General features: G+C 33.8%; 2 protein-coding genes across 2 annotated transcripts in view; both read left to right on the top strand.

The window, feature by feature from the left end:
• MARCHF1 (membrane associated ring-CH-type finger 1) overlaps positions 1-26,965 on the top strand; it is an 867,095-nt gene that overhangs the window by 145,783 nt on the left and 694,347 nt on the right. The gene's annotated exons all lie outside the window — the stretch shown is intronic.
• The window catches only part of ANP32C (acidic nuclear phosphoprotein 32 family member C), a 37,154-nt gene continuing 21,716 nt past the window's right edge, over positions 11,528-26,965 (top strand). Inside the window, 2 exon segments of the mRNA XM_033213346.1 lie at positions 11,528-11,602; positions 15,640-15,725. Coding sequence (XP_033069237.1) covers positions 11,528-11,602; positions 15,640-15,725 — 161 coding nt within the window.

The raw sequence follows: 26,965 nt of genomic DNA, 5'->3' as shown, positions 1-26,965 counted from the left end.
GATATATATTTAGTTAATACTTAATAAACTTCATATATATGGGAGTTTATTAAATATTAACTACATATGTATACACATATATGTATACACACTATATGTGTTTGTGTATGTATATAGTTAATAAACTCCCATATATAATATATATATATAAACTCCCCTTTATACATATATATAAAGGTAACACTTAATAAACTCCTATATATAATTATTAACCTTATATATAGCTACATATATATAGGAATTTATTAAGTATTAACTATATATATAAAGGGGAGTTTATATATATAATATCCTATATATATATATATATATATATATGATACATACATCCTATTCTGTCCCTCTAAGAGAAACCTGACTAATACAGAGACCAACCTGGCCAACATAGAGAAATTCCATCTCTACTAAAAATACAAAAATTAGCCAGGCACGGTGGCACACACCTATAACCCCAGCTACGCAGGGCCGAGATCATGCCATTGCACTCTAACCTGGGCAACAGAATGAGATTCTCTCAAAAAAAATTCATAACAAATATAAATTTGTATGATCAACACAGCAGTCAAGATACAGAACTGCTCTGTCCACAAAGGAACTCATTCATACAACCTCTTTTTGGTAGCACCACCTTCCATACCTTCCAAGACAACTACTAATCTGATTTCTATCTCTATAGTAATGTGACTACTAAAATGTTATATAGATAGAATCATGCAGTATGCAAACTTTTGAGATTGCTTTTTTTCCACTTGGCATCTAAACTTTTTGTGTTCTGTAATTTGTTTCATTTTAATGCTGAGTAGTATTTCATTATATGGATGTGTCAGATTTTCTTTATCCATTTATTCCTTGAAAGACATTTGGGTTGTTTCCAGTTTCAGGCTATTAGAAATAAACCAGTTATAAACATTTGTGTACACATTTTCATATGAATGTAACTTTTCATGTCTCTAGAATCAAAGCCCACATAGATGCTTAACATTTTAACACAAAATTAAATAAACAAATATAAGAAGACATAGATATATACACAAAGCTTAGCTTCAATCAATATTTATTTTTTCCCCAAACAAATCAAAAACTGAGTATACTAAACAGACTCTATTTTTGCTGTAATCCACTGCTACCCTCCTATTGTCTGTTATTTTAGTTCTGACTTGTTATTAAAAGCATTTTAAAATCATTACTTATTTAAATGTTACAATAGATTTTATTCATTCATTGAGCTTATTTCATTTTACAGCTTATTTCCTTCTGAAGTTTTTCTTCTCAGTGGAATATAGTTTTACTTCAAAAAGGTTGAGTAGTCCACTTTCTAAGTCCTCAAATGTCTGAAAATGCCTTTATTGAACTCATCTCTTTTGAGTGGAAGTTGAACTATTTCAAGATTTCTCGATTTAAATTCTTCTCCCACAGTATTTTCAAGATATTTTTACAATCATTTTTCTATTTCATTGTGCAAATCACAAGATTGAAGTATTGTATTTCCTTCATTTTGGGGTAGTCTATAATTTCTATTTGAATGTTTTTGGGTGTTTCTTCATGTCTATTATTTTCAAGTTTTATTTTTAATTTATTGTTATACCCCTGTTGTTTTATTTTAATCTTTTTCTTGATACACTGGGCTTTTTCAGCTGGAGAATTTGGCCATCCTCTCTTCACCCACTCCTGGCTTTGGAAAATTCTCAGACATTATTTCGAATATAGATTAATTTATATTATCGCTGACATTATCTCTTTTTTCCACTCTAGGACTGCTAAGAAACAGATCTTAGAACTTCCAAATCTATATTTCTCATCACTCTCCACTGCCACTTTTTGAGTTTGTCTGATAATATTTACATTTTTATTTATAATCATGTTTATTACTATTAGATTTTTGTTATATTACCATTTACATTTATTTCAGATTGATAACATTTTCCTCCTTTCTCTGAGGATATTAATTTCTTAAAGTAAATAATTGATTGATTCATCTTACCATGTCTAAGGATTTTACTATGTAAAATTCATTGATTCTTTTTGATGGTATTAGTGTTTCTCAGCTTTGGCTTCCCAAATGGCTTTGTTTTGAGGCTGAACTCCCTGAGCTGTGGCTGCTTTTTGTTACTGATGAGGATGCTGAGCATGAGGCACAGCTGTGGGGATGGAGGAGTTTTAGAAGGAGGCCATATTGGGAAACAGCTTCCAGGGCTTCCTGCCTTGTGTGAAGCTTTCTGTGTCTTCTCCCATTCCTCTAGTGATTTCTCTCTTTCCTTTTTTTTTGTTTTTGTTTTTTTTTTTTATTGGTGGTGGAGAGAGACATATAGTTACACATTTTTAAAAATATCTGCTCTACCTATTCTTTGATTTGATGCAGGAGGGGAAGATTTGAGCACATGCCTCATTTTTAAATAAGCCAAATATTTAGATATATTCACAGTAACACTGGCTTAAGCCATACTTGGCAATATAGTAAACTCTCCTTTTAGTTGTATGGCTCAAGGTATAGAGGCTAATCATCTCTTTTAGGATTTTTTTAGTACTCATATGTAGGCAGATTTTTAAAAATTCTAATGTATTTTAGTTTAGTAATATTATTTCTGAAAGTAATTTGAGAGTTTTTCTCCCTTAGCGTTTATTTTGTGATGATTTATCTAAGATGAAAATTATTTTCTTAAATAATCAAATAAAAATTATTTTTAAAATCTATTGGTGCTATGTGCTCTTTTTGTATACAATTACTTATTTTTTACATTTTTCCTTTAATCTTTCTTAAATTTGAATCGTCAGTTTATTATGGTGTTAATTTTGAAATGTATCTTTTTTGTTTCTAGTTTTATTTTCACCCATCGAGATTTTAGTTATTAGCATGCAGCTACGATGTGATGTATTCTCTCTGTTGGAGATTCTGCTGGAAGGGTTAATAAGGCAATGAAGAAATCATTCCCCTTAAGCCAGGCCTTGAATTTTCAAAATCACTGTGAATTATAAAGGAGGCAGCAATAAAAAGTTTTGTTTTATCAATACATGAAGTAATTTGCCTTTACCATCATCCTAGTACCTAGAGTGCAAAACCACATTCATTTACATACTTTGTAAAAACAAAATTTGAAGTATTAAAGGGATCATTGTTTCCGTGTGAATTTCTGTTTGGCCTGAGGCTAAAATTTAGCATCTGTGGGGCTATACAGGATTTTACTAGAAGTGCCAAAGAAGAAAGGCTGCCATGGCAAACATTATATTTCATTACACACAAGCATTATCAAATGTTCTCAACCTCATGGCTTACTTACCATCTCATGAAATAAAAGTAAAACATTGTGACTTTGAATCTGCTCAGTATAATTATATGTTCTGTGTATGAAATGGTATTATGCCTTTGAACAATAGAAAAAGTGACTTTTTATGCCATGTTAAGGAAAGAGCAAATTCAAAGAGGTTTTGTTAGGGAAATATATTTCAGAAATGAATAACTCAGAGGAAAGAACATAAGGTTTATACCAAATATTTAATCTTACATAATGGCTAGCACATTGGTGATGATTATGTATGTTAAATCATTATGCTAATAATAATCATTCATAGTAATATGTTTCTTTATTATTGTTGTGGGTCTATTAAATGTCAGGAAGAAAGGACATTACTCAAGTATTTTCAATACTGCCTGACCCAAATGAAAACCGAAACCAAAATCAAAAACCAAAAAGAGGTAGGGAGTAATTTAGTCCTATTTGAAAAGTAGCAACAAGAGCATACATTCAGATATTTCTGGTTGATAGATTTGAATGGTTTGATGGAGTCTTCCTCTTCTTGATTTCCATTTTCCATTATATTTGTATCCTTTTCTTGTTCTAGGCAATGTTGTTAAAATAACTTATCATCTTATTTTTATAGCTTCTAGTAATTTAAGAATATTTAAATTGCTTTAGTTGTAACAGATCCAAACTCCAATTTATCATGTTTTATGAGATTTATGATCAATCATCAATTATTTATTTAATTAACCTGGGGTGAGAAATAATTCCCCAAAATATAATTAAAATGCCACATCATTTATTAATATAACATATGTGATGTTAACTTTATTAAGAAATATTAAAAAATCTTTTAATTTTCCCCTAGTTATATCTCCCAGTGTACACAATAAGATCAAAATAATACTGAAAGTATTTGGCCTATACCATGCAATTTCAAGGTTTATATTTCACAGTGTCCACATTGAGAGCATCTTCTATGTTGGCTTTGTGGGGGAACATTCTAAAATCTGGTGACAAATGAAAATCCTTGAGATGTAACAGTTAATTTGAATATCTACACAGAAAAAGTGTTGCCTTCTATTTTCTTTGACCATCTCTCCTGCCTCTTTATTTTAATGCCACATTCTCTCCATTGATATTCTGAAGCATAATGACTTTAACCATGCACATAACTCACCCCAAATCTGTCTTGGATCTGCTCTGTTTCTGGAGCTCCAATCAGTGCTACATGTCGTCACCCAGGTTTTCCACCTCTTCCACTAACTTAGCATGATACAAACTGAACTGATTGTCTTCTCTAGACCTGCTACTGTCTGTGATCTTGGACAGATAACTTCAACTACCTCAGTGCCACCATCTGTCATGAGGTTAAATAGGATAAAACCGGCAATATGCATAGAAATGTGTATGGAGATGCTCAATAATTGTTTGCTCTTCCAACTCTTCTGTCCCTGAATTCCTCTCTCAAAGTTTTCTATTTGCATTTTCCATTTCTGTCAAGGGAAGCTCTATCTAATCATCAAATAATCATTTTTCAGTTTGTTCTTTTCCTTGCTTCCCACATCAAATGTATGAACTCTCTTAAGACTTTTTTCTTTCTTTTTTTTTTTTAATCCTAACCGTCTGTGTTCTAGGTTAGAATCTAATTGCATGGGTCATGTTTTTTAGCTGGCTTTTATTGTTCTCCCTGACCCCTCGCACTTTTTTTCTTAATTCATTCTTATACATTGCTTGGAAAAAACTTCTTGATATGTAGTCCTATTGGGTCCTTCCTCTACTAATAAATTTTCAAGGGATTCCCCAATATCTACAAAATAAAATTCACCTTACAATGTTTTAGATTTAGGACCCTTAGTAATGGGGAATCTAGGCATCTCTCTTTTTCTTTCTTGCCGACTCTTTGGAAACCTCCCCTGCTCCCTACATTGAACTGCTTTGATTGCACATATACATCACGTATTTTCATTTCTCAGTCTTTATTTATGCTCTTCTCTGCCTCAGGGCCTCAGAATGTCTTTCCCATTCCCATACATCAAAAATCAAACCTATATTTTAAAGGTGCAGCTCAGAGCCTTCCTTTCTTCCAGTGACTTCAAGTCATTTCAAGTGATCCAATCACTTCTTCACCTAACTTTCCACTTTACTTGTATGTTTCATTACCTTCTGCCTTAATTACATGTCTTCTTGCTCTGTTAATCTTTAAGAGCCTTGATGGCAGAATCTTTATCTTCTTCATGTTGGTATCTACCCAGGGATTGTAAATAAATAGTTTCATTTAGAACTTTATAACTATTTGCTGAATAAATAAATAGATATAAATGAAATGCCAGCAACACTTGGGGAAAAGTTTTGGTAAGCAGAAATTCTAACAACACTTGGTAAATATAAAGCATCTCTTTAGAGGTTCATGTTTGGTTTATTTACATATTCCAGTGAATGAATTATGAAATTTAAAATTTCCTGGCCCTTACGTGAAGCAGTATATTGTTTTTGTGATCCTTTCTGTCTTGAATCCTTCTGATTATATGAAGAAATAAATATAAAGAAATGAGAAATAATTAAGGATGAGATGTTGCCACTAATATTTTCCTTTCTTGTTTTTTACAATTGTTTTCCTAATTTTACGTGGTCAGTGCTAAACATTGAACAACTTATCCCTAGAACACAATGGAAAATATATATCTGAACTTCTTTAAAACATTATTCATTTATTCTCATCCTGTTTACATTCCTATGAATATATAAAAGAATTCTTGTGGATATGAAAATTTAGGTTGTTTCAGAGGCTGCTTGAGAATATGTTGAAACCTTTGATAACATGGAGGAAAACTGTGAGAGGTACAAAAATAAATTTCTAAGAGAATCATTATAATCCTTTTTTCTCCAAGAATCACTGTCACCATCCCCATTGTAATAATCTTGTAGCCATTACTAGGCAGATATCTAAAAGGCTTTAACAATGGGACATTTACTCTCACAATGCACCTTGGGATTGGTGCATATATTTTGATTTTTTAATTAAATTCAGCTGCTAAGAGACTTACCCAAAGTCACAAATTAATAACAGAGTTACGGAAAGAACTCATGAACCCACATGACTAGCTCTAGTATATTAGTCACTAAATAACTTTATTGTTGTGTCAGTGTTTAATTAAAAAGTTGTATGTTGCAATTTGATACTTGGTGCAGTACTTCAGGTATAGTATAGGTCCTGATTTTCTCTAGGTTCTGACTTTTGTGTGGTTGTAAGAAAATAACTTCAATTTTATAATCTTCAAGAATGTGATATTGTTCCCCAATGGCTTCCCATGTTTACTAAGTGTAGAGTATTATGAGACAATGTGGTAGATTGTATTTTCCAATATGACTGTAACAACATCTCACATTCTCAAGCTCTTAAGCAATGCAACTTGACCAATTCCTCATCAGAAAGGGAAGCCTAATTCTGCTCCCCTGAAATTTAGACTGGCAGATGATAGATGCAAACATCTCCTTTCCCACGCTAGATGGAATGCTCTAGGATGAAGTTTATCTGGCTATGCAGAAGACAGTTGCATAAGATCTCAGTTACATTTAGCCATGATCAGTTTGAAAAAAACAGTGACATAATATCTCTGCTGCCATATTTCATTCCTCTTGTCCTTCTTTCCTGTTGCCTGGGATTGCATTTCTTTATATAATAGCATATGTGTCTGTTCTGCTTTCTGGGAAGTCCATTATAATATACACAGAAAGGATAAATTTCTTGATTTTAGGCCTCTTGACAAAACCACAAAGACTTACCATTGTATACTGGGAAGGGAAATCGAACTATTGTCAAAAAAATTAAAATATTAGTCAATCTAGAAACTCAGGACAACGATGTGTGCTGAGTGATTGCTAGGCCAAAGTAGCAAAACAGCAGTGGTGTTGCAGCAAAGAACTAGCTTAATTATTGCAAGGCAGCTGAGTGGAAGGACTGGAGGTATTTCTCAAATCTACTTCCTCAAGAGTTCTGAGGCTAGGGTTTGTAAAAATAATCTTAGGGTCCTAGGGAATGGATACTGCTGATTGGTTGGGGATGAAATTATAGGACTGTCCAAATGGTCTTCGCAAGCTGAGTCGGTTTCTGGGTGAGGGGGTCACAGGACCAATTGAGTCAGTTCCTTCATACGATTCATGGATCTCAGTGAGGTCAGATAAGGTTGCCTTAATGCAAAAGTCTAAAAAAAATCTCTGAAAGACCAATCTTAGGTTTTACAAAAGCGATCTTATCTATAGGAGTAATTGGGAAAAAGTCCCCAGTCTTGTGACCTCTGGTTAAATGAGTCCTGAGCAGTAAGCAAGCTAGGGAAGAATGGCTGGTTATTGCCTCAATATGCATAGGCCTTAGCAGAATCCAGCCCTCTCTCATAATTCTAACCCTGTGGCTTTTTATTAGTTTTACAATTGTGGTTTCAGTCCTTGAACAAGGAATGGAGGTAATTTCTCCCAACAAAGAATGGGATGATAGCTACTGACATCCTTGCTTTAAGTTTAAACTGTAAACTAAATTTCTCCCATAGTCAGTTTGACCCATGCTCAGGAATGAGCTAAGGCAGTTAGCTTGTGAGGTTAGAAGCAAGATAGAGTCAGTTATGTTTGAATTCTCTCACTGTTACAATTTTTGCAAAGGCGGTTTCAGTTGGTGGGACCTAAGATAAGAATGCCTGAGAACCACTTACTTTCAAAAGACTTAAGGGACAAGCAGAGGAAGAAGAGACCACTCTTATGGTAAAGGATTAGTTGGAATGGTGGGAGACACCCAGGTGGGACTAACAATCTGGGAGCAGAGGTCCAATGATGCAGACATACAGCAAGATGAGGAATGAGGAGTCTCCATTGGAATTGGTCCTGGAAACTTATCCAGACACCAATATACATTACAGAAAGCAATCTCTAAAAGATGGCTAAGGTTATTTCAAAGTAAAGCCAAATAAAACGTAATCAAGCAACTCCCACATGCTGGTACTTTGTGATCACCTCTAATGGATTGTTTGTTACTAATAGGCTAATAGAAAAATTCTAGAATTTGTGAACTGAAAGTGAACTTGAAGAGGCTTATTGACAAAACAAGAGTAAAGGAACATTCCAGTCTCATGGCTCATTAGAACTGGAATCCAGGTCTCCTGGTTCTTATTTACATGTTCCTTGAGGTCATACAGATCTTGAGATGAACAAGTCTATTTCATTTGTCCTGTAAGTCCAGTTTATGTCAATGCTTAGCACCTAGAAAATGTGTAATGACTGTTTATTGAATTAATAAATAGCTGTGACCACACTGTGAATATTTAAGGCAAGATGCTCTCTTGCTCTACTTAAACATGTACTTATCAATGCAAGAAATAGAAGAACATATTTTCTATAACATAATCATAGTATTACATTAAGAATGGTTTCTTGCTGTCAGAAAGATTTTCATAAGTATAAAATCAACACTATGTTCTGTAAAATTGCTGAGGAAGTCAAAGAAATGAAAAGAAGAATATGACATATACATATCCTCTTTTAAAAATTATTTTTGAAGATTCAAGTTTTTGAGAGATGACAAAGTTTAACATCAATGCTTACTTAAGGGTGTCATGGTTTAGTTACTGGAAATGTTGATGGGCCCGTCATTTAGGTGGGGTCGGTAAGCAAAGTTCCTAAGTACGAGACGTTTTCAAATTTTGTCAAAACACTTACTCGTGCTCAAGGTATGTTTGAATTACTCATATTGTAGGGCTCCCTGACAAAGCAATCTGAATACTGTATAATCCAGCAAGAAAATCAAAGTTGTCAAGGACTGTGTGACTATAATAATGTCAAACCACATGATTAGGAAGATCTCTAGGGATACTAAAGTTTTAAAAAATTATCAAATACTGAAAGTCTCTTAATAAAAATTATCTATAGGTAAAGTATTTAAAAAATTTTAAAACTATAATGGTAGTTCAAGTGTCTGCCATACAGGTAGGAACTATCAAATAAGTAAACTTAGACCTTTATCCAACAATAATGGATGCTCCAGAGTTCTTGTAAAGTGAATATCCTATACTTTGATAATGACACATCTATTTTGTCCCTCACTCAGAGATTATTCACTTTTCTTTGATACACAATTTAAATAGGACCTAAGGCCACCAATTATGAAGGATGCTGGAAAACTTTATATATATATGCACGTGTATATACACATGTGTATATAAACACACATATATACGTATATATACACATGTATATATACGTATATATGTGTGTGTATATATATATATGAAGTGATTAAATAATAGATGAAATGTAACATATCAAGAAGCTGAGAAGAATGAAATACCCCTATAATCACCTGAAAAATAATGGTGGTCCATAGGCATTCACGATACAGGTGAAAAGCCCAAAGAAACTTGAGATCCTAACTCTAAGTAAAACAGAATATAAGATTTCCTTATCAGGGTCTCCAATTATCCAAACAAAGTCAAGTATATTATTTCTATTCATAAGACCTTATAGAAATACATAAGACATTTTAAAAATAGTTTCATCCAAAATGACCTGATTAAAAAGAGTTTTAATATTCATAGAAAATCTATTTAACCAGAAAAATAAGTAGCAAAATTGACAAGAATTTGGTTAATTAGGGTTTTATTTCATATATTTATAAATACATATTATTCATTAAACATAATTTCTTCTATTGTAGGAAACTCAGTAACTTTTCTGGATTCAATGTTAATATAGCTACTATAAAAATATCTTAACCATAATTTGTTAAAAACATTAAATGGAATAGTGGACTTTTTAATCTCTTTTTAGATAATATTTAACTTAAAATCTACCCTCCAAGGAAGGTTAAAGGCATAAACAAATATAAATTTACTACATTAGTGATTAAAATATAAGGCCTTCAAGGGATGTACAGTTATGGAGGACTCAGTTCTTTCCTTGTAAAGTCATGCAAATTGAATTTTGCAGAATATTTGGTATGCAAAATCTGGAAAATGTCGGTATGAATAAGCCCAGTCAATTGTTGATTCAACTTTCTAATGGATTTACTATTGTTTTTTCTCTGTGGATTCTCTTTGTCTATCTATTCTAATATTTACTTCATCGCTATGATAGAGACGAATAGGTTCCCAAGTGCCCAGGGTTTCTAAGTTTGCTTTTGAACTAAACTGACAGTTATGCACTCAGTGGAAATAACTATCAAGAAAAGGTAATGAAAGCTCTTGTCTAAAAAGTGGGAAATTACCAGTGTTTACATAATTTAAAATACATTTCTTCTATATGGATTTCTACTTAAAGCTCATAATGGAGTATTTCCTTTTAGTAGTTTTCCAGAATCATTGAATTATATTAGATTAATTGTTTTTAATTTTAAAGTAGAAATAACATCCTCCCATGTATAGATAAATCAATAATTTTTAAATTTCTTGAATATTCATTAAAATATGTCAGATGAATCAGTCGTTCTTTCCCAAGTTTTTTTTTTTTTAGCAATTTGTTAATACAGATACTAGGTTGTATCCAGTCTAAGAATGCATATTCTTAATTTCCTCATTTTAATGATGATAAAAACTTCATGCCTGAAATTTATGTTTTCATTTCAACTTCAAAACCTCCCTCTAGGTCAAATACAAAGAACTACGCTGCATTTTGGAGAGATAGTTTAAGTGCAGAAAGAGCACTTTCTGAGCAGCATTAATATTTAAAAAGAAAATGAATTCAATAGAATAAAAAACAATATCAGAGTGTTTTGCAATCAATAAAAATTATTTTATAAATTTTATTTCTGATATGTTCATATTTCTGTCTGTGTGTGTATATGTGCATGTACTAAGTCACAATATAAAATGTATTTCTTATTGTGGGTTGTGGTCCAAGTGTTTGAATGTTCCCAGTCTTTTAAAAATGCCTACACATAATAGGTAAGTGAGAAAGGATAGTGTTAGCAGAGAGAAAGAAGCAGCAGCATAGAGCAATGTCAAACAAAGAAGAAAAGCATGATACACAGAATGGGCAAAAATATCAAACAAAATAGCAGTAAGTGCTTCATGTTTAACTGAGATCTTAGACAAAGCCATCAGACTTGACAGAAAAAAGGTTTCTGGTGTTAGTGAAGCATGCAATTTTACTTGGGTGTTGTATGCAACAGCCAGTTTTTTTAAAGAATTGGGACCGATAGGGAAATAATTATGTCATCAGGTGTAAGTGATTTATTCAAAGATTTCCAAATAAAACAGAAAGAAAATGAATATTTAAAGACATGGCGTGATCAAGGAAAAGTGTGCAAAATGGTAGAAAATTGGGTTTATTTGAAAGAGGTGGTTGGATTTGAAAATCTGAAGAACCAAATGATAGATATAAAGGTAGAGTAGAGTCCTGTGTTGCTGAAAGCAAAGGTGGATTTTACTGTTGTGCAGTTATCAGAGATAGACAATGAGCAGAGAAGTGGAAGAAGGCTCAAATCAGAGGAAGCATTGTTAGAAATATGTAAATTTCACAGTTTTTAGGGGTCAGGGAGAAATTATATTTTTTAGATTTCAAAGCTGCTATTTGAAAGGTGTTCCAAATAGAGCATATTAATCATTTGGGTTATATATCATCAGTCTTCATTATTCTCAACTTCTTTATTTGTGAATTTGATTACCTGCTAAATTCTTTGTAACCCCAAAATCAATACTGTTGGCACTTGTGTGGTCATTTGCAGATACGTGTAGTGTGGCAAAAACATTGAGATGTTCAATGCACATGTTCCCACCTGAGGTTAAACAAGACAGTGCTTTACCCTCTTATTTCAGATCTCATGACGTGAACAAGCATATTTTTGGCAGCCTATTTAGTGGCATGTGTTTTTTCCATTTTAGTGCTTTTTGTTGGTAATTTCGCTGTTTGAAATGGCCCCCATCATAGGGCCAAAGTGCTGTCCAGTTTTCCAAAGTGCAAGAAGGCTGCAATGTGTCTTACAGAAAAAAATAAGTGTCTTGGACAAGCATAAGTCCTGTTGCCTATGAGTTCAGTGTTAATGAGTCAGCAGCATATTTTAAATAAGGTGTGTTTCAACAAAATCATGAATAAAACAAGGTTATATATTGATTTATTAATGGAAATGTTGCAACCAGCTGCTGTGGAAACCTAACCCAGTATTTCCCCTAGAAGCAATGGTTCAATGCTTGCTAATTTAGTGTTGACAGTGGCTTTATAGAGCATAAACTAGTGGGATTGACAAAATTTGTGTCTTTTATTGTTCATTGTGATTTGTGAAATGTGATTAGTATAAGCTTGGTACTAAAATTTAAAATCCTTAGGACATCAGGAAGATTCTATTCTTGAGCATATTGCTTCCGACATATCAGGAGACAGTAGATGCATTAAAAATAGCACACAAACATCTAAGCAATGTGGCCTCTCCTTGTATAAAAGTCAAGGACGTGAACTAGGGGAAAGGAGGCCAAAAGAACTTTCACGGTTTTTATTACTTTTTATTTCAATAGCTTTTAGGGTACAAGTGGTTTTTTGTTACATAGATGAATTATTTAGTGGTGCATTCTGAGATTTTGGTGCACCCATTACCTGAGTAGTATACATTGTACCTAATGTGTAGTAGTTTTGCATCCCCAGGGCTCCTCCTACTCTTCCCCTTCTGAGTCTCTGAAGTCCACTGTATCACTCTGTATGCCTTTGCGTACTCATAGCTTAGCTCCCACTTATAAGTGAGCACATACAGTCTTTGGTTTTCCACTCCTGTGGTACTTCACTTAGAATAATGGTCTCTAGCTCCATCCAAGTTGCTGCCATGCCAATTTCTGCATATAACCAGCCTCTTCACTAATAGTTTCTGATTTTTTTTTTTTTTTTTTGGAGAAAGAAGAGTAGAAGAGAAATTAAACTAGAACTTAAGAAGTAAATGACAACTTAAACTTTATCTGAGAAGTTTCTGAATCCTCAGCACTTACAGAAAGGGAAAAACAACAGGACTAAAAACAACAAAACTCAAATTTCAGTTTGAGTTCAATAATTTTTTGAAACATATTTATTTTTCTAATGGTTCTAGCACTTTAGATCTAACATGAAGAAAACATTTAATATTCTAAAGAGTAAGTAGATAATTTTGTATATTTTTGTTATTTAGCACCATTTAGAATTTGAAATTTGAGATACAGGGAAATGGGGACTATTCCCATAGTCCTTGTGTGTAACTACAGAAACTAAGCTGGATAAAATCAAGAATGTTTTCTTGAAAAGTTGATAATTACATACGAGAAGTGAATGATTTGGAAGAAATAAAGAAGAGGCCTGGGGAAATATTTAGAGAACACCCTTCTTTAATGCATGTGAGGAGAAAGAGACATAAAGGAAGGGAAATTGGAACTAAATTGTAGCAGGAGAAACAAAATAAAGTGTGATGAAAGTATGGATACCTTAGCCTGATTGAAGCTGTAATAAAACTTTTTTTGGTATGAAATCACTTTCTTTCTTTTCATCAGGCCCCAACAAAGATTATCAGAATCTGTGTAAATCAATAGCACCGCTGAGTAGAAATTCAGGTGCTGAAGTAAATATGGATTCTGGTTAGGGTAGTTTAACTGAAACCCTTTTTCATCTTGTCTGCTGAGACTGAAAATCTTTTTAAAAGTTTTATATCTGCCTTTGATTTAAGGTGTTAAGATGCCTCAAAATCACCTCATTTTCATTGTACATTTCTGTGGATTTAAGAGATTAAGGCGAATTAGTTCTGATAACAGGGCGTAACTTGAAAAAGCTTGAAAAAGGATCCCAAGTCAATCCATTATAAGATTTCATCACATTTATCTTTTACTGTTTCCTTTAGAAATGCATTACAGTAATGCATTTTGTAAAGAAAAATGGGAACAAGTAGAGTGAAACCCTGTATTGGTCATTTATTCTATCATAGGAGTGTCAGTAAATTAATTTCACTGAATAAAACAAGATTTTATTATGTATTATACTTATATTATAATCTATAATATAATATAATATAATGTATAATTATGTTATGTATTATACATTATAATATAATTTATAAATTATAATTATATAATATTTATATATTAAAGGTTTTATGGTTGTTTTATGGCCATGTCTTATTAAAAAATGTTTAAATAAATCATAGAAAAGATAAGTAGGCATTGCATTATACCTTTCTAGCCATGACCATAAATAGTTATTGTGTAGCAATTATTCAGCATATCATACATGAATCTATAAGCCTTTTTGAGAGTTTTCAGAAGATTGTCAAATTAAATATTTTTCAATTGTTTACCTAGATATTAATAACTGTAGCTTGTTAAATCATTCTGTTGCATCCGGAAGGTAATTATCCTTCATAGTAATTTTAGATAGGTAGCAATTCCACTGTGACTTTCCCAGAGGTTCTCTATTTCATCTTAATTCAAAATGTCAAAATAGACCTCAATTGATAGAGACAATTCAGAAGTAAATGATGGATAAACATAAATTCTTATTTAAAAATGCTTCAGAAATAATTTGCTATTTGATTTGAACTTTAATTGATAATACTCATGTGGCATCTAAATTATAAGAGAAACTTGGTTTTCTTGTAAACTGAAATATTTTAAAGTGACCTTATATAAATACATTTAGATTTCATGTCACTATTTTCTTTCTTGGTAGTGATGATGGTGTTGGTATATCCTTTAAATTTTGCCAAAATATTTACATGATTCAATTTCCAAACATGAAAGAGACCTTCATTTTTTTAAGTTTGCACTGACCATAAAAGTAATAACTCATTGACCATCCTTCTTGCCTAGGCTAGTTGCAGAGAAAATGGGCCATCTTGGAGGATAGGACCTACAATTTGGAACTTAGTGGGGAGATAATCTACTCAAGCCATGGTTTTAAAGGCATGGATATCATCCACAGCCACTAGTCCTGTCCTGTGGTTGGCCTAGAGTAGTTCAGTCCAGGATAATGGTTTGTCATGAGAGATAAACAGACCAAGTCTCTGAGGGGTGTAAGAGGGGAGATGAATAGAGAAGTCATAGAAGTCAGCCATGAAGACAAATTTTAGTCAGTGGCAGTATCTTAGACCCTAAATTTTAACTAAAGCCAAGCTCTGGGGATTCGGGGCATTGAGAAAAATGGCAGGGCCTTATACTCAAAACAATTATGTCATTGGGCACGTTAATAAGACAGAAATTCCAGAAAAGTAAATAACACCAGGATCTGATTATCAGTAACTTTGAACAGCAATGTTTTTATGAAATAAACAGAAACCCAGTTATAAGAGTTGGACTACAAAGTAAGAGTTAAGAGAGTAAACCTGCTTATAGGATTTATTTATTTATTCAACAAATACAGGGGTACTATTAATTACCAAATCCTGTGTTATAATTCTGAGTCCAAGAGTATTACTTTTTAGATGCTTAAAAGTCTCTTGTATGGTGCTGAAATTACTTCTAAAATAGCTGAGCCTGCAGATGGGGGTCCAGGAGAAGTTTTGCACAGGTAAGAGTTGTAGCTAGTTTTGTGTAGGCGGTTTTATACAGGTAGTTATAGTGTTGAGAAAAACTCATGTTCACTGTTGAAGAAATTTTATAAAATGGACAAAAACACAGCATGTGTCTATGTGTTTCTGTGTGTGGCATTTGTAGTTGTGTAAGTACTATTGCATCTTACACTGAAATTGAAGATACAGAGTTGTGTGTATATACGATTTCTCTAATTTAAATACTCTAACCAGCCAAGCAAAGGATAATTTATTTTATAGTCACAATTCAATATAACATATTAGGCAGCATTTTTGATATGATGCATAGAGTTTTAATGTATGACATTAAGCATATTATTTATGATTAAAAGAAATAACCACATGTGAAATACATTATTACCAAAGAAGCTGTAAATCAGTTGGTGACTGCATATTGGCCAAGGATGAGTTTATAGTTTAGAAATAGTAGTTCTAGTCTTCAGGATATGGAGACAGGGGTTTGTGTTTTTGGTTGTTGGTTATCATTCATTGCTCTTAGTGTTCAGTGTCTTACATACTTAATATAAGGCATTCTACGCTCCCTTGACTTCAGATACTCTTTGGTCATTATGTCTATCTGTGTGTGTGATACAACTTTATAAACACAAAGACACCTAAGAACATCCAGTGATAGTCCCAGGAATAATATTTATTCATTGTGAGGGATTTGCAGTGTTTTCTAGTAATAGGCATAAATGTAGTGTGATAACTATATTAACCTTCAAAAATTATCAATCCCTTTTGTTTGGCAGTGATTAGAACCAAGAAATGATGAATGAAAATGATGTTGCTTGATTAAAATTAGGTTTTACTAAAATTAGTACTAACTTTGTTCTTTGTGAACTAATCAAGCTTGTCATGTGACCATCTTTTCTTTAGAAAAGATTGTATGCAAATGAAATAATACAGTGGCTTAATTGCAAAATTTCTTACTGGTCAGTCACCCTATTAAATATTTTATAGTATCTTTATAGGCGTTAACTCAAGGAATTTGTTTATGATATGACTAGAGGTAATTCAGTCATTTTAATTGCAATTATAGTGTCAAAGCATATAAGTTGTCCATAATTAGTCATTAGGGCCTGAAAATAGAAATGGTTATAGATTTAAGAACTTATTTTTTTCTGTCAGAATTTATTACTTACCATTATGAGTCTTTCTTATGATAGTAGAGGTTCAGAGAAAAGTATAAAGAAAGAATGCATTCTTTGGATACTTTGATGTTGGTTATTTATGTATAATTTGGGCTGAAAGACTACAGCAAAAGATAGGACCCTACGTTCTGAAGCCATGAGTTTTGATTCTGAGCTCTTAGTTCTCCACTGCATAGCAAAATGTCTATACTCATTTCTAACTCTTTCGTTCTGTTTTCTCACTTAGTAATGTGTGTGTCAAGCACTTCTGAGTGTTCTTTTCACACATCTCTGCTAAAATTAAAAGATGTCATGTTAACCGTTTCAAAATATGAACAATTTTACACACTAGATTTGTTCTGTTTTGATCCAGATTGCAGAAATATGTCCAAGGGGAAAAGAAGATTATAACCTATCAAGAATATAAAAATTGGCATTTCTAAATTTTAGCATGCTATAAAAAAATAAATTGGCCATTTCTCTATCAATAGAAATATGAAAGAAGCCATATTTTGATTGTCAGGAACAAATACTGTGAAAGAAATTTGTGTGGGAGGTCAGATTGGGTGACATGTGCTTTTATTTCACCTCAAAACATTTTACTATTATATTTTTATTCTTTGTTAAAAATATTTTTATCCTTTTCTTTCTTCACCAAAACAATATAGAATTATTGGTAGAGACAGAATTTGATGAACTGAAGAAAATACATCAGTTCTTTTCACTCCTCACTTTAAGTCCTGGACCTTTATATCCATCCACATCCTATTTAATAAGAGAGGATTCTGCTAGTTGGAAGATGAAAGGATTTCCTGAGCATTTGTATTCTATTTTTTACCTAACTATTGTTCCCAGAATTTCTAGTCGGCAATGTTTTCAGGAACAGGATCATTTTGACATTTTGGGAATTATGAAATTTCAATTATTGTCTCAGAAATCAGCACACTGCACAATAAAAGCAAACACACATTCTAACTCTTTACCAATAATAATAATAATAGTGACATGTAGTAGTTATTCATTGCTGCATAACAAATTCCTTCCAAATTTAGTAACTCAAAACAACTCGGGAGTGGCTTAACTGGGTTGTTCTGGCTAAGAGCCTCTAATGCAGTTGTAGTCCAGATGTCAGCCTGTAGGTAGATAGTAGAATGGTGACTATCAGAGGCTTAGATAGAAGAAATAAGTGTTAATATTTGGTAGTGTAGTAGGGAGATTATAGTTAATAATAATTTATTATATATGTGAAAATAGCTAGTAAAGAAGAATTGTAATGTTCTCAACACAAAGAAAAGATAAATAATTGAGGTGATGGTTACCCCAGTTATTCTGATTTGATCATCACATATTATATACATCAATTGAAATGTTACATGTTACCTCCAAATATATATAACTATGTTATATTAATTTTTTTCTTTTTCTTTTTCTTTCTTTTTTTCTTTTTTTTTTTGAGATGGAGTTTTGCTCTTATTGCCCAGGCTGGAGTGCAATGGCGTGAACTTGGCTCACTGCAACCTCTGCCTCCTGGGTTCAAGTGATCTGTCTCAGCCTCCTGAGTAGCTGGGATTACAGGTGCATGTACTATGCCCAGCTAATTTTTATATTTTTTGTAGAGATGGGGTTTCATCATATTGATCAGGCTGGTCTCAAACTCCTGACCTCAAGTAATTCACCTGCCTCAGCCTCCCAAAGTGCTGGGATTACAGGTGTGAGCCACCACACCCAGCCTTATATCAATGGTTTTAAAAGGATGCTTAACTTGGGACTGGGCACAGTGGCACACACCTGTAGTCCCAGCTACGTCAGAGGCTGAAGTAGGAAGATTGCTTGAACCCAGAAAGTCAAGGCTGATGATATGGTTTGGATCTGTGTCCCTGCACAAATCTCATGTGGAGTTGTAATCTTCAGTGTTGGAGGTGGAGTTTAGTATGGGGCGACTGGATCATGATCATGGAGGTGTTTCTCATGAATGGTTTAGCATCATCACCTGGTGCTATTCTCTCGAGAGTGAGTGAGTTCTCATGATATCTGCTTGTTTAAAAGTGTGTAGCAACTACCCTCTTGCTCTCCTTCTTGCTCTTACTCAGGCCATGTGAAGTCTGTACTCCCCCTTTGCCTTCTGCTATGATTGTATGTTTCCTGAGGCCTCCCCAGAAGCCAACCAGATGACAGTATCATGCTTCCTATGCAACCTGCAGAACCATGAGCCAATTAAACCTCTTTTCTTTATAAATTACTCATTCTCAGGTGTTTCTTTATAGCAATGTGAGAATGGACTAATTCAACTGCAGTGGCCATGATTGTGTCACTGCACTCCAACTTGAGTGACAGACTGAGACCCTGTTTCAAACTTGGTCTGGGAGTTCCTCTTTCAAGAAGCACCACTCTCATGATTATTGGCCAAAGGGCCTCAGTCCCCCATTGGCTGTTGGCAGCTAGCCTCAAGCCCTGGTCTCACAGACGTTTCCACAGTGTTGCTTATGAGAGGGCAGTTAACTTTCCTTAGAATGAGCGATCCAAAGAGAGAGCACACAAAAGAAGGCACAAAGCTGCTTTTATAACCACACCTCTGAAATTGCAGCCAGCATTTCCACCTTATCCTATTCATCATTAAAAACAATACACTAAGTCTAGTCTACACACAAAAGGAGGGTAATCAGGCTTTGCATCTTGAAGGGAGATGTATCAAAGAATTTGTTGACATTTAAAACTACAAGGTAACACTTCTGTTGATAATAGCTGCCATGTAGTGACAACTTTCTATATATTTGAGATCCTTCTTTTTGAGCACAAAGTTAGGTCTATGTAACTTCTCTTTTAACATCCAATTTTCCCTGACACAGATGCCCCTGCCTTAGCATATACTCACAAAGCTATGCTTTCCCTTTTCCCTTTGTTTCTTTTACAGTCCTGATTTAAATACCAAATTTTCTTTATCTGTTGATTTCATTATAGACTATCGTGTGATCATTATTTGGGCATTACTTTGTCTTCCTCTCCTCGCTCTATTACAACTAGGATTTGGTCCACTGGTCCTAGAAACATTTGTTTGATTTCCCTTATCAAGAAAACCAATAGACTTTCACCCATTTGTTCACACGAGCTAAACTTTGTCAAGAAATCCTGGACAAAGGGGTTAGAAAATAAAAATGTACCTCCCTTCAATTTAATGTTTGAGGGTAAGTAAATTGTAAAGGGCCATGAATTCCCTCATATGTTCTTATTTTCATGATCACCAAGATTTTAAAAAGTGAGATATACAGTTGAGTTTATCCTTAATTAAGAAAAACATGTCTTTCTCAACATTATATGTTTCACCATCATTAAATCTTATGCTGTTTTGGAGGAACCTCCATGGTACACCAAAGGGTTCCACTTGCAGATTAACTACTAAAAAGAACTTTTCAAAGTAAAGGCTTTTAACCGTAATAATCAACCAAGAATAAAACTATTTATTATAACATTCCATTTAACTCAATTAGGACAACTCATGTGTTCAATTCAATCTATAGCTATTCTCTAATAGACTTAGGAATTTTTAAGTTAATGGGACAAATAAATAAATTATGGTGAGAGCAAAGCAAATTTAACCTGCTGTCATCCAGGGGAGAGTCTGTACTTCTAACCTTAGCTGGAAACTTCGTAGTATCTTGACTACACAATTTAGTAAACTGAGGGGGGTGCTTCCCCCCAGATGCTTATGTTGGCACCATTATTGTCAGTGTCATCATCATTATCAGTTCACATTTATTGAGAACTTATTAGATGCGTAATACCTTGCTTACATTCTGTAATTTAACCATAAAATATCTATGAAATAATTCCTCTTAATATTTAAATTTTGCAAATGAGAATCCTGGGTTATAGAGAGATTATGTGGCTTGTTGTCCAAGGTTACATTTCTGGGAAGCAATAAAGGGAAATAAAATCTAGGATTTTCTAAGTTATTAATCACCAGGCTGTATCATCCTCTGGTTATATTACAGTGCTTCCCCCATGGATGACATTGACTTTACCAGCTATACTGCCTCTACAATTCATCACAATGTAATGAAATATTTCTCTTCTCAAACCTTTGGCAAAGGGAGTCCTAAAATAGTTGAGTGTAAACATGTAGTGTTTTTTTTTTTTTTTTTTTTTTAATTAACAACCTTGAGTAGGTACAAGAAGCATGTGGTGGGAAATATCTGAGATCACAAAGGTGCTCCTCTTGTCCTCCTCTCCCACACTATTGTTTAAAATTTTTGATAAAATAACACTGAGGTAAATAGAAAGACTTTTGCTAGTTTCAAGATATTTGTCAACATTCCTGCCTTTGTCTCCACCCCCAAACTTTAGCATAGTCAATATGATGAGTGCCTCTGTCATACAATACCAGCAAATACCATATTCTTCAAACCCTTTAATGTCATGGCCTTTGATATGTTTTGGCTATGTGTCCCCACCCAAATTTCACCTTGATTTGTGATCCCCATGATCCCCATGTTTCAAGGGTGGGACAGTGGAGGTAATTGAATTGTGGGGGTGGTTTCCCCCATGCTGTTCTTGTGATAATGAGTGAGCTTCATGAGATACGATGGTTTTATAAGTGTCTGACATTTCTTCTGCTGGAACTCATTCTCTCTCCTGTTGCCCTGTGAAGAGGTGCCTTCCATCGTGATTGTAAGTTTCCTAAGGCTTCCCCAGTCGTGTGGAATTGTGAGTCAGTTAAATCTCTTTTCTTTATAAATTACTCAGACTCTGGCATTTCTTCATAGCAGTGTGAGACTGCACTAATTCAACCTTCTTGGCATAGTTTTTGGATCACTATTAACAAATTTATTATTCAGTGCTCCTCAGTTGTAAGATGCTGTAAAAATGTGGAATAAAATAAAAACCACCCCCAAATCTCTCTTTGCTGATAATCTAATTACTTTTGGTTTAATCCACCAATTCCTTGGGGGACATGGTGTTGCAATAAAACCTGCAGTTTGGTATTTTCATCAATAGATCTCCTTGGCTCTTTGGTTATACTTTCATTCAACTGTTATGGGTAAAAACCTTTCACTAGGAAGCAAGTTAATGAGAGAAATGGGGATAAGCCATGGCAAGGGAAGAACATATTGTCATTTGAAATGGGCCATGGCTGTTTGCAATGTATCTGTACTCTCTATACATTTAGTGCAAAGTTTTATATAATATTATATATATACACACACATACACAAATATTTATGCATAAACATATAAACATGTATATAAAAGTACATAAATATATGTTTTATTAGACATAATTTACAAAGTTTCATATGCTGTTTTCTATATGTTGTATCTATTTTCTCCCACTTTTCATTTATTTCTGTTTTTTTTGCCTGCATTTTGGGAGGTTTCCTTGTGTCAATCTTTCATCTCACTATTTGTGATTTTCAGTTGTCTTTGGTCTACTCCCCAATCTATTTTGTTTGTTCATTTACTTATTTTTATCTGTGTAAACAATCCCCTCCAACAACTCTAATAGCTTACTTTTCCCTCATAATAATTTATTGTTGCTGATATACGGAGGTGATACCCCTTGGAATATCTCTGAGAATATCTATTATATTTATTTATTTTCTGCTTCATTTGTCCGCTTTATTTTTCAGTAATTAATTCGTCTGTTTGTGAAATTTGGCTATTTGTGTAAATGGGTTACTGAGGCTTCTTTTATTCTTAATGTTAATTTTCATCAACTTTTTGGTGATTGAGAACATCCAATCAGATGTTCTCCAAGGAGAATACAAGAAAAAAATAAAATAAATGGAAGATCATAAATGGTGAAGGTGAGTTGATTGTGTAAAATTCTTCCTGCAGCAGTTGATTGTATAATCCTGCAGTTCCCATTTCTGGATATACTAATAATACTGCCATCAGTTACTTCTCTGCAAGTTGGAATGACTGAAATTTGAACAGATTAAGAAAACATTTAAAATAGAAAACAATAGTTGTGATTTACATTTATGAAAGACATTAAAACAAGTAGGAAATCTTTTGAATGAGTACTTAAGCCTGATAAACTTGGTGAATAATTTGATGTCGAGACCATCCTGGCTAACACGGTGAAACCCTGTCTCTACTAAAAAATACAAAAAAAAAAAAAACTAGCCGGGCGAGGTGGCGGGCGCCTGTAGTCCCAGCTACTCAGGAGAATGGTGTAAACCCGGGAGGCGGAGCTTGCAGTGAGCTGAGAACCGGCCACTGCACTCCAGCCTGGGCGACAGAGCAAGACTCCGTCTCAAAACAAAACAAAACAAACAAACAAACAAACAAATAAATAAATAAATAAACTGCCAGGCTGGGTGCAGTGGCTCACGCTTGTAATTCCAGCACTTTGGGAGGCCGAGGCGGGCGGATCACGAGGTCAGGAGATCGAGACCATCCTAGCTAACACGGTGAAACCCCATCTCTACTAAAAATACAAAAAATTAGTCAGGTGAGGTGGCGGGCGCCTGTAGTCCCAGCTACTCAGGAGACTGAGGCAGGAGAATGGCGTGAACCCAGGAGGTGGAGCTCACAGTGAGCCGAGATCGCGTCACTGCACTCTAGCCTGGGCGACACAGCGAGACTCCGTCTCAAAAAATAAATAAATAAATAAATAATAAAATAAAATAAAATAAAATAAAAAGAGAGAGAGAAAAAAGAAACTACCAAACTGTTTTTCAACATGGTTGTACTATTTTGCATTCCCAGTAATAATATATGAGAGTACCAGGTATTTCACATTCTCACTAACACTTCGTTAGTCAGCTTTTAATTTTTGAAATTTTCAGCCATTCTAGAATGAGTGTAGTGGAAAACACAAAAATGTGAATAACTCACACAAAGTGAGTAGGACCTCTTCCTATTCAGTTAAGGTGCACTTTGCCATTTGATCTTTAATACACTGTAGGATGACCTAAAAGGAATAATTAGGTCAAAGTTATTGAAGTGCATTTTTTCAAGTTTTTCCACGTTTACTACCTTCAATTTCAGTTATCTCCCACCAACCCCCCCCCCCCCCAAAAAAAATCCTCCTTTAGAGGATATCAGTCTTGTCACAGGTAGTTTGGACATTGTGGGAAAATAGAAATAGGCAGTTAGAGGAGTTACTTGAATTTGTATAATTATACACCATTTTATTTTATAAATTTTTTAATAAAAACATTAGACAAAAGAGGATATACTTGAGGTAAAAAATCTATTCATTGCACAAATGTTTCTTAAATGTCTATTTTATAACACACATTCCGTTAAGCACTGATGCAGACACAAAATAGAATGTAATTTGGTACGTGCAGGATAAAGCAATTATACAATTATCTCTGGTCCAAAGTAGATTGTGAAATGTACCATGAGAGACTTACACCATAGAGCCCTGCAGTTGGGAAGCAGAAGCAATGGCATCTGTTAGGGAGATTAGAGAAGTCTTAGTGACAACAGAGACACCAGTTCAGCCCTGAAGAATGCATGCGTGTCTGTCTGTTTTGTTTTGATGTTTAGTCATAAAATGAATGTTTTAAAAATCCAGATGCTTAAAAAAAAACTAAACTTTTACCACACAAAGAAAAACTCAGCATCGAAGCATGTTTCTCTTTCACCTTTTTCTGTATTCCTTCATATATTTGAGAAAATAATATGCATATAACTTTATATGTTGCTTTCTAAAGTTAATGCGATATTATTTAAATAAATAAATGACTAAGAATTGTGCTATATTAAAAAATTTATAAACTTAACTGTTGTTTATTCTAGCATTCTATATACCCTAAATGCTGAGCCAGCCCTCTTATATAAAGCATTTAGGTAATGTCTTACGTTTTGCTATTATAAGTTACAAACAGAAAATGCTTTCATGTAAAAGCACGTTTCTATAATTTACATTCTTTTAGAATCGATTATTAGGACATAGACTACTAGATCAGAGATTGTGAACAGTTTTCATGCTAGCGAGATGTAGGTAGATGGATGAAAGACAAGGTAGGAGTTTGGGTAGAGAGATTTTTAAAAAAGAGAAGAGTTAAATTCAAATAGCAAGACAGGTAAGAAATCTAGGACACACATGGAGAGTGTATAAAACTCCATTTTGATGTCAGGGGTGTCCAATCTTTTGGCTTCCCTTGGCCACACTGGAAGAAGAATTGTCTTGGGCCACACATAATATACAAATGCTAATGATAGATGATGAGCTAAAAATTGCCAAAAAATCTCATAATACTTTAAATGTATACTTTATAAAATACATTATAGTAGATACTGCTGCAGACACAAAATAGAATGGTGTAAAATACGAATGCGGCCCAATACGAATTTGTGTTGGGCCTCATTCAAAGCTGTCCTGGGCCACATGCGGCTTGTGAGTTATGGTTAGACAAGCTTGGACTAGAGGGTAGAGTATATGGAAAGACGCTGTAAAAGAGAATCCTAGAAATGTATACTGAGGCAAGACTAAAATTTCCTGGAATATTAGTTTCTTTAGGTACTAACAGGTCATACTAGATGGTGCTCTGGGTATAAATAAATTTTAAAATGTAACAATTGAACAAATTAAACAGGTTTTTAGAAGAATTTTCAAAGCTGTTAATATGTTAATGTGAATGACTATTGTCTAAGAAGATTCTATAATATGTAGGGTTTCCTACGTGTATTTTACTAAGGAACACTTTTTCAAAGTGCAGCATTAGTATTTCAGGAAACACACTTTGAAAACTGGTAGGCAAAGACAGTAAGGATTTGATTACTAAGGAATTTGAATTCAGTTTGATGGGCATGAAAATCACTGGTGAGAACATTAGTAGTTCATATCCAATAGTGCATGAAGGCATTGTGAAATGAGAACCTATCTGCCAACGTTTACAATAAATAGTGAAATTTTTTATCTTTGGATCTTCTGCCTAAAACATTGGACTTAGAATACATAAATATCCATTGCTTGAAGAATGAAGGCAATCGATATTTTTCACTTGCTTCTCCAATAAGTTTGTTATTGCGCTCATTATTCAAACTTTCAAGTTCCTAGTTGAAAAAAATGCTCATCTTCAAAATTTGCTATTAACTGCCACAATTGTCACTATATATATATTTGTTTGCATGACAGCTTCTAGTTTCTTCCCTTACAGTTTTGGTTAATTTGGAATAAAACAATAAAATTATATATGATCTTTTACTATCAGTTTAAGTTTCTAAAACTTCATGATTGGTTCAACTCTACAACATTTCATTTGAAGTTCTCCTTCAAATATTCTCACTGATATGGTTTGGCTGTGTCCCCACCCAAATCTCACCTTGAATTTTAATAATCCCCAGGTGTCAAGGGTGGGGCCAGGATAAGATAATTGAATCATGGGGGCTGTGTCCCCTATACTGTTCCTGTAGTAGTGAATAAGTCTCATAAGAATCTGATGGTTTTATAAATGGTAGTTCCCCTGCACAAGCTCCCTTGCCTGCGGCCATATAAGAAGTCCCTTTGCTCTTCCTTCATCTTCTGCCATGATTGTGAGGCCTCCCCAGCCATGTGGAACTTTGAGTCCATTAAACTTCCTTCCTTTATAAATTACCCAGTCTCGGGTTTGTCTTTATTAGCAGTGTGAGAACAGACTAATATACTGACATTCTTTATTCCTTCTGTGTTATCAGATACATAGTTCATGTCTTCTATCAAATAATACACATCATAAACACTGAGAAATCATTACTCATTATTTCTAAAACCACCATCAAAATATATAATCTATCCTTACTGTTTCTGAATAGTCTTAGACATTTGTTACAAATGAGCTCTTTCTCTCTCTCTCTCTCACTGGTTCCCTCTCTCCATCCTTTTTCTCTCTCCCTTCCTTTCTCTTTCCATTTTCACTATTTGGCCGACTCTGTAGAACTGCCCATGGAAAACACTTATGAAAATTTGGGCAAAATGGTGTATCTTGCTAGCATGTGTTAACAGGGCTTATTATTTTTACAAGTCTACACTAATAAGTCATTTTTCCCTTTACAAAATTATTTTATGTAGATCCAGGCTCCTTTCCTTTCTAATATACACAAAACATATTTCTTATATATATATATGAAATCACAATTTCTGTGATGTATTTT

Source organism: Trachypithecus francoisi, unplaced genomic scaffold (genome assembly GCF_009764315.1).
Source record: "Trachypithecus francoisi isolate TF-2019V2 unplaced genomic scaffold, Tfra_2.0 Lachesis_group1, whole genome shotgun sequence".
Classification (NCBI taxonomy): domain Eukaryota; kingdom Metazoa; phylum Chordata; class Mammalia; order Primates; family Cercopithecidae; genus Trachypithecus; species Trachypithecus francoisi.
Note: the sequence above shows the minus strand (reverse complement) of the source record. Positions and strands in the feature narration are given on the sequence as shown.